We start from the raw sequence: 9,391 nt of genomic DNA on the forward strand, positions 1-9,391 counted from the left end.
GATCCCTGTGGAAAGTGAAAGTGAGGGTAGGTAAAGGCAAGTTTAGTGGTAGGGTCCTGTTGAAGAAGGGTGATGTTTCAGATGCAGAAGCTCATGGGTGGTAGGTGACAAGAGAAATTACATCCCTGTTAGGGCCAGGTGAGGACAAGAGTGCCTTCTCCCTTCCTTTCCAGAGCTGAAGAACGGTCTTGGCCCAAAAGATCGACTGTTTATTCATCTCCATAGATGCTGCCTGACCTGTTGAGTTCCTCCAGCATTTTGTGTACACTTATTTATAAACTATATATCAATTTTTTACAATAATAACCATTGCTCATTCATTGTCTTCCTATTGTTTCTCATTCTACCAATCATCCTGCACCTCATTTCTTCATAGATTGCTTCATTCAAATTTAAGACCCTAGTTTCAGACTTGGCTAAATGTGTTTAAACCTTTCATCATGGTTTGTTCATTTCACAGTTCAAATTTCAAAGCAAAATTATTATCAATGTACACAAGTTGGTAAGTGATTACAGTGGGTAAGATGGTGATGTGCTCCAATGCAGTGAACTTCCCGGGTCCAACCAAAGGTGCTATTGTCTTTTTTTGTTTACAATCTCAAGACACTGCTGAACATATAGAACTTCAAGTCGTGCAGGTCTGCCCATTCAGCAAGCTGCTTGTTAATGGAGAAGCTGGACTTGGTACAGACCACACTGCTGCTTGCTACAGGAAGGCGTCTGAGTCCGTGCACAAAGACAAATAGCGAGTGATTATCTTCGATGTTGATTGCAAGACCCTGGTGGGCATTGCTAATGCAGAATACTGCAAGCCCAGCTCACTGGTTTATTGACAAGACCGATGGCAGGGGAACTGCGTGGCCTTAGTTGCAGCGTGGACGAGGCCTCAAGCCACAATGTTGCCTGGTGCAGCCATCCAGGAGAGAAGATGCTGGAGACGGTGTGCCATGTTGGGTTAGGGGCTAGCTCCTCCCATCAGTACTGCCCCCCGCTGTTCACTTGATGGAAGACAAGCTGGATTGCATCCGTCTGAGAACTGCTATGGCCTTATTCTTGCCAACAACATCCATGCACCATCAGTCTACGGGACATGACAGGCTATCTTATATTACATAGACTTTTTTTTATGTGGGACTGTGTGCCTACTGCAATTTTATATGTGCCTCGTGCTGTGTGTGACTGTTGGTACTGTGTTTCACCCCTTGGCCCTAGACTACGCTGTTTCATTTGGCTGTTTTTGTGGGTATTCATGGATGGTTGCATGACAATTAAGCCTGAACAATATACATATACCACCATGAGAATCACTTTCTTGCAGACATTTACAGGAACAGATACAAAAAGTTATACGTAAATGGATTGACCATGAGAGCAGAATTATGCCATTCGGCCCATCAAATCTGCTCTACCATTTGATCATGGCTGATTTATTAGCCCTCTCACATCCATTCACCTGCCTTCTCCCCATGATCTTTGACACCCTGACTAATCAAGGATCTACCAACATCTGCTTTAAATATACTCAATGACTTGGTCTCCATAGCTCTTTGTCATAATCTCTTCACTAGGGCGTGGGGAGAAAAAACTAAATGCTGGAAGAACTTGGTAGGCCAGACACCATCTGTGCAGGAAAATCGACAATTGATGATTTGTCTTAAGACACTCACGTAGAGCAGGGGTTTGCAACCTCTTTGTGTCATGGACACCTACCATTAACCAGGGGGTCCATGGACTCCGGGTTGGGAACCTCTGACCTAGACTGAGAAACAGAGGGACCCATTTCTCCCCCCACATATGCTACCTGATCTATTGACTTCCTCCACAGCTTATTATTCTCCAGATTCCAGTATCTGTAGTTTCTTGTATCTTCCATCTCTTTATTGTTCCTTGGTTTATTGCTCTTGCACACTCCATGAATTCATCCACTGCCCATTTGGTCTTCCCATCCTATATGTGCATTAGAACCCCCAAGGATCATTACTTTACCCTTATTACACATTCTAAACTGATATTGTGCCCTGCATGCTATTTGGGGTACTATATTGATCTCCAACCTATGTTTTCTGCTCTTTGCCATTTGCTAGCTCCACCAAGTTGGTTCTACCTGTCAATATGAAAATGAGAGTCAGCTTGGCCTTTGACCCAAATGTTAACTGTTTCGCTTGCCACAGATCCTTCTTGACCTGAAGTTTTCCAGCATTTTCTGGGTCAATCACACGATTTCCTGAGCCAAGATTCTTCTTTGAAACTATTATCATCCTATTCTCCATACACCATATCCTTCTCAATTTCACCTACTCTTCTAAAGGTGTCCTGCAATAATTTCTAGCCTTGTTCACTTTGCAGTCCCGTCTGCTGTGAATATTTGTCTGTAATTTGCATCTTTGATTAAACTATCTTGTAAATTCAGAAAAAGATTCCTCAACTCTGCCTTATCATTTTTTTCCCTTGCAGAATAAGTGGGGGAAGTATACTTCTATGTCTGTAAGCAATTTGCTTCCTTATTGATTATTATTCCATTAAAGGTTTGGCAAATATTTGGTCATACAGAATACTGAGAATCAGGTTCACTGGTGAGACTGGCGACGGGGGAGCTGCATGGCCTTGCTTGTGGTGTGGACCAGGCCCTCGTGCTTTGGAGTTGTCTGTTCCAGCCGTCGAGGAGGGAGACGCCGGAGCTGGTTGTGTGCAGCTGGATTCCGTACTGGGTTGAGGAGGGAGATGCCGGAGGAGTGAGGGAGACGCTGGAGGAGGGAGGGAGATGCTGGAGCTGGATTCCGTAGTGGGTTGGGGACTGGCCTCTCCCATTGGTGCTGCCCTCCAGTGTTCGTTCAGTGGAGGGCAAGCTGCATTGCGTTCGTCTGTAGCTGACTCGTGTGTGATGAGAATTGCTGTGGGCTGTTCTTGAAGAAAGGCAACTCCAGAACAATATCTAAGCACCACCAACCTGCAGGCCATGACACTCAGGGATTTGGGCTGCTTTATTATTTTTTTTTGTAACTCTGCTTTTCTATAGTATTATGCGTGCTATATGTGCCATGTGACTGTTGGTACTGTGCTTTGTGCCTTGGCCCCAGAGGAATGCTGTCTCATTTGGCTTTATTCGTGGGTATGGTTGAATGGACTTCAGATGTGAAACAATAACCATTTCTCTTTCCACAGAAGCTGCCCAGCTTGTAGGGTCTTTTCAGTATTCCTTGCTTTTACTTCCGGTTAGTATTACCCACTTTGTTACCCTGTTCTATCATATCACTTTCCTCTTTCTCCAAATGATTAAATTTGTCTTCCTGGGAGATAGCTTTGGAATTCAAATACTTTGACATCGACATTGCTGCACTGACTGAACCAGGTTGGACAAGGGATGGGCAGTTTAATGAGCCAAGCAGGTGGTACTTAATAGAGGAATACTATCCCCATAACGTGAGCTTCGCCATCAACATTAAATCAGCCTGGTGCCTCACTGACTTCTCCTGCAGAATTGGTTATGCCCCATCTACGCACACAACAGAACCATCACAGATCAACCAGACACACATCCCAACCCTGCAAGTTTTCAGCAAGGACAAGAATTACTTCTTTCCTGACCTGGAGTAAACTCTGGTGTGCATTCTAATGGGAAACAAACTGATCCAAACGGGTAACTTGAACACAGAATAACTGGGATGCAATCTTAGGCAAGATGCCATTGGTAAGTAAAGGCAGCTAACTCCCAGTGGGATTTTTCTCGCCCCATCTCATCACAACATGAAGCAGAAGGTGCCATGGCAACAGCCACCTGCCAGTTCAAGCACAGACACCTGTTAAGTTTATATTATTGTCCAAGCAAGGAACTGCAAAGTTGTCTGCATTATATCTGCAAGGCAGGCACAAATGATTCTTGGTCTAACTATTGTTAAATTCACTACTTGCACCAGCATGACCCTGAAACATCAGCACTGACACAAGCATTGCCACACTGCGTGCTTCCTGCCAGCAACAAGCCAAGATCCTAACCATAAGTCTAACAGAACTATTACCAAGACGACAAAAATCAAAAAGTTCAAAGTCTAACTTATTGACAGATACACAAGTACATGTAAATACAGGTGCAATGAAAAGCTGACTTGCAGCATCAGAGATCGAGCATTCACAACAGCGACATGTCTAAAACAATACTGTCATTGCCCCAATACTGCCAACCTTACCCACATCAGAGATCGAGCATTCACAACAGACATGTATTAAACAATATTGTCATTGCCCCAATACTGCCAACCTTTCCCACATCAGAGATCGAGCATTCACAACAGTGACATGTATTAAACAATACTGTCATTGCCCCAATACTTCTGACAACATTTCCCACAGTATTTCACTTCAGCTCCATCAAACCTCCTGCTGGAGTGGACCTAACCCTCAGAATTAAGCCAGTTACCCTACAATGACTTCACACCCTACCTCAGTAGTTCAACAGTCTACTGTACTGACTCTGCTTGAGCACACTCAGAAGCTGAACTCCAAGCCACCAGCTTTTACTGAAGGGCTTTGAGACAACAGCATCGTCGTCATCTAACATTTGTCCTTACATATTCAACAGAATTCAAACAGCTTTTTTTACCCCAGCGTTTTTCCATAAGTTAAACAAAGAAAATTACAGAAACTAAAAATTAATTTCTCATGAACAAAGGGATGGTGATTCACAAACAAGAGAAAATCTGCAGATGCTGGAAATCCAAGCAACACACACAAAATGCTGGAGGAACTCAGCAAGCCAGGCAGTATCTATGGAAAAGTTGACAGTCGACATTTTGGGCTGAGACCCTTCGGTAGGATGATGTCAATGCTCCACAGGCATAACCTTCCCCACCATTGGAGCATCTTCAAGAGGTGGTGTGGCATCCATTATCACTATCTCTCACCATCTGGGTAACACACTCTTATCAGGTGGTGATTCAGAAACAGCTGCTTGCTCTCTGCCATCACATTTCTGAACCCTACCTTGTTTTCTGTCTTTCCTTGCACTGCTTAGTTTTGCAATGCATATTATGCATTATGTATGGCTGCCACTACACAACCAAGCTCATGTCATAAGTTAGTGATAAAAAAAATCTTCCTCTCAATGAAGCATCCTTCAAACAGAAACAAAGTTGTCCCATCAACATGGTTTATGAGACCTTTTCAGCCCAAGCACAGATTGAATGATTAGTTTCTTTTAATATTAAAAATGATCTTGAGATATTAGAATTAATATTATAAAACTCCATGCCGTAAATTAGACTGCAAAAATATATTTAAGAGCTATCACAGTATATTAGTAATTTTTAGCACGTGTTCTGATACAGTGTTCACAGCCTAATATCCCAATATCATTTCCCTACACAGAAATGCTATGAATTTCCAGCCACTACAGCAGTAAGGCTCAATTAGATAATAAAGGTAGATATTTCACAAACAAACAGGTAGGTTCCATTCAAGTTAAACATTGAAATTTTAAGAAATTTGAACCCCAACAAATCTACGAGGACAACCGGGGGCAGTTTACTCCTCAAGCCGCTGGTGGCCCCACAGTGGTTGGCTGGATATCACAGCCCTTAGTAACGTTGTAAGCTGCTCTGGGGCAAGGAATGCTAAAGAGAAAGGACATAATGTGCACAATAATCCAACTGCATGAGGAATTCAGCAGGATAGGCAGCATCTGTGAAGGCAAAGGGTTGGCCAGCAAGCTGCACCAGGGGTCAGACAGGCTCCTGCAGGCTGAAAGCAATTGAAATACTTTTGCCACTAGTCCTTCAAACTACTCCTACTGAAAATTCCATCCTAAACTTCGAATCAGACTATAACCGACCACCCCAGAATCGCAGGCTGTGGGCTGAAGCCAGTTGATCCTGTGCCCTGTTCTGGGGTGCTCCTCATTATTCTGAAAGCAATATTTGCCAATCTGGTAACCAGCAGGTTGGGAAGCTGGATTTCCCAATCTCCTGTCCTGCTGAGTTAACCAGACTCCGTAAATACCTTCCTCCCACTGGTTCACTTCACCCTTTGTTCTTTGTTCCACTATCCTCACCTAGCAGACTCCATCTTCTTCAGCTCTTTGACACCTCCCAGTTTTTTACATCATTTCCACCCCTCCCCCAAAACCTGGATCCACCCATCACCTGCTGGCTCTTACTCAACCCCTTCTCCCAGCTATCTCCTTTCTTTCCAGTCCCGATGAAAGGTCTTGACCCAAAATATCAACTGTCCATTTCCCTCCACAAATGCTGCCTGACCTCCTGAGTCCCTCAAAAAGGATTCATTACTCCAGAGGTTCTTCAAATTCCAGAAATCCAGAGCACCATGGCAAACTCAGGCCAGGCAGCATCCATGGAGAGAAATTCCTGGAAATCCGGAGCACCATGGCAAACTCAGGCCAGGCAGCATCCATGGAGAGAAGTTCCTGGAAATCCAGAGCACCATGGCAATCTCGGGCCAGGCAGCATCCATGGAGAGAAATTCCTGGAAATCCGGAGCACCATGGCAATCTCGGGCCAGGCAGCATCTATGGAGTGAAATTCCCGATGAAGGGTCTCCACCTGTTTATTTTCCGCCAGCATTTTGTGTGTTGTTAGGACTGTGTGTTGAACTAAGACCATGATGGTCCCACGGCAGTGCCCCAGTACCTTGTCTCATGCACGTCGCATCACCAAATAAATATTGACCGGGGCATTTTAAAACGCCAATACTGTAATAACATGAAGAAAACCCAGAAAACAAGTTTTCATCATGGGTTGCAACAAGCTGATTAAAACAACGTTGACTTATTTAAAGTTGGAAGTTACTTCAATGTATCTGCGTCCATTCATCTCTTAAAAACATTGAATTAGTAAGCAAAGGACGGTCAAACAATGAATCAGCATTTCAGTAACCTGAGATACAGCAGCAGTTTAAATGTACCGGGTCCTTTACAGGGGTGCTAGCTTACTTGTCACAGTCCGGCTAAAATAAACATTAATTTACAAGCCACCAGAATGAAACAGACAAGTTTAGACAAAAAAAAATAGACTTTAAACAATATCTAGTGGGAAGGCAGGGAGGTTTAGTACCAGCAACACCGGTTCGTTGCCGTTCTCCTTTTGACCGTGTGAGTTTCCTCGCACGTCCCTCGTGTGTGTGTGTGTGTGTGTGTGTGTGTGTGTGTGTGTGTGTGTGTGTGTGTGGCGGGGGAGGCTGACTCGCCATTGTCGATGACCTCGAGAAAACAGGCGAGCGCTAGAATCCGGAGAGATGGTGAGAAGGGGCCGTTTCTGTGATGTGAAAAGGTTTCCAGCGTTTGGGAATTGGCAGCTGAGGATAGAGCCAAGAAAACAAGGGATGCTCAGGTGGCTTGAACCAGAAGTGTGCGAGGCTCCAAGGCTGCGGGATTATATAAAAGGGAGGGCTGGAAAGATGCAGGGATTTAAAAACAATGACAATTTTCAAAGGTAAATTATCGTCGTCTGTCAGATGCCGATCTAGGCTGAACACCGCGGCAGTGGGCAAATGGACTCTGATGCCAGTTTGGATAGGTGCCGAGTTTTGAATGAGCAAGCTGGTAGTCACAGAATTCTTGCAGTGACGGTGTCCCTCCGAGAGTCAGAGAGTGACTGGGGGCTCTACTGTGGTGGCCAGAGCTGAGCGAAATTAAAAGGCTGAGGACACCAGAGGATTCCGGCTGGGCAGGCTTCGCTCCGGTGACATGGAAGGCTGGCTGAAAAATCTTGTTTAACTGAGGTAGAGGTCTGGGAGCGCGGCTAGAACGGCTGCTTGCAGAAAGTCAATAAATTAGTTACGCATTAATAAAACAAAAGAAGGATATTAAACACGCTGGGAGCATGCAACTGCGACAACGATTTTCGGAATGTATAATAAAATTAAATGCATCACGATTCACACTTGTTACTATTTAGCATATAAATAATACGATAGTCACGCACTGTTAGAGGAAGAAACATACACGTGGGTTTGCAGATAAACGAAACATATGAAATGAAATGAGGAGCAGAATCCCGTTGAAAGGCAACGTTAGAGCTCTTGTGTTTGGAGGCAGCATAACCTAGAATATGAACTACTTTAACATAGACAATGACAGCCTGCACGCAAAATCCAACCCATCAAAAGTTTGCAACAAAATGACAAGAGTCATTCAAACTTTGTTTTTAAAAGTGCACGTTATCGCGTGAGAAACGTTAAGTGCCGGAAAAATAAACAGTTACGGTAAAGCGGGTCCCGCCTCGGACACTCGTTGTCCTTTGCTTCAAATTAAGGCGAATGCATTCTATTGATCGCAAGAAATCTGCCCCTTTAGGTTTCAATAGCAGCAAGGATGAGCTGCGGCAGGTGATCGGCAAGCGGAGAGGACTGGAAACGGGAAGGAGAGAGCCGGCCAGCTGCGGGAGGAGTCGCCCGGTGCATCAACCGGCAGGCAGCGGAAGTGCGTCTGTCACCCACCGCGGACAATCCATCTGTCAAGCCGGGCGGACAGAGGCACTCCATCTCTGACCAAAGCCCGCAGACAACACAGTGACGGCGCCGCCCAGACATCGGCGGTCCCGTGGCTTGCCGATGGCGCGCCCCTTCTCCTGGCTGCCCAGCGCTGTGCCCCTTCCCCTCCCTCTCGCTCTCTCCGTCCCCGGACCGGGGTCCGGAGCAATGGGAAGCGCAGCTCGCCACAGCCGGAGGGCTGGATGCAGGGGGAGGGAGGCTGTGTCTATCTGCCGGGTGGAAAGGTGGGCTAGCCGGAGCAGAGGGCTGGCGGCCCCACAGCTGACCAGCGCTGCAACAGCTGCTTACTTACGATTTGAGAGGATTGTGAATGACGGCCGCCATTCCGCTACAATGAAGCCGCCTCCGGCCGGAGCTGCCGAGATACACAGCGTCCGCCAATACGCGTGAAGCCGGCCGCGGAGGGTGGGGCCAGGCGTCCGATTGGCCCAGCTGACCGCGAGCCCCGCCACGCCCACCGGGTCCGCGAACCACGTGCGGCGCTCGGCGCTGTTTACCCGGTGCGGTGTGGTGCGCCGTGCGGTAAAGCGGGCAGCTGTTCTCCCAGTTTGCAGCTCCAGCCCCAGCCCCCTCCTTCATCCGAGTCCGGCAGTCAGCTAGCGTTCCCAAGGCATGACGCACATCTCCGGCATCCCCGTTTTGCTGCAGGCAGCAAGCGGGCGACGGGCTATTTCCCAAGGCTCTGATAAGCATTACTCCATTGAACGGGCCGATATGATTTGTGATATGCAGAAAGCTTGTCCTGTTTGACATTGGTTTTCTTCCTATCCTGATTGTGCTAACTCTTGCTGAGAAGTCGCTCGGCAGGGTCTGGCAACCTTCCAGTACTCATCTTCGTTGCCGGGTCTGCTGAGCAGAGCGCGATTCACAACCGACCTGGATTTGCTCTCAC

At 46.4% G+C, this 9,391-nt stretch overlaps 1 protein-coding gene across 6 annotated transcripts in view; it reads right to left on the minus strand.

Moving 5' to 3' along the window:
• The window catches only part of dpf3 (double PHD fingers 3), a 210,084-nt gene extending 201,228 nt beyond the window's left edge, over nucleotides 1-8,856 (minus strand). For all 6 annotated transcript variants that reach the window (XR_011886721.1, XR_011886714.1, XR_011886713.1 and 3 more), the window contains exon 1: nucleotides 8,792-8,856. Coding sequence is in view for 2 of the 6 variants with exons in the window: in XM_072264337.1 (XP_072120438.1) it covers nucleotides 8,792-8,823 (32 nt within the window). In the remaining 4 variants the exon portion in view is untranslated. The remainder of the gene's footprint in view (nucleotides 1-8,791) is intronic.
• Between the last annotated feature and the right edge of the window lie 535 nt (nucleotides 8,857-9,391).

The sequence above is a fragment of the Mobula birostris genome, chromosome 1 (assembly GCF_030028105.1).
Source record: "Mobula birostris isolate sMobBir1 chromosome 1, sMobBir1.hap1, whole genome shotgun sequence".
NCBI classification, from domain to species: domain Eukaryota; kingdom Metazoa; phylum Chordata; class Chondrichthyes; order Myliobatiformes; family Myliobatidae; genus Mobula; species Mobula birostris.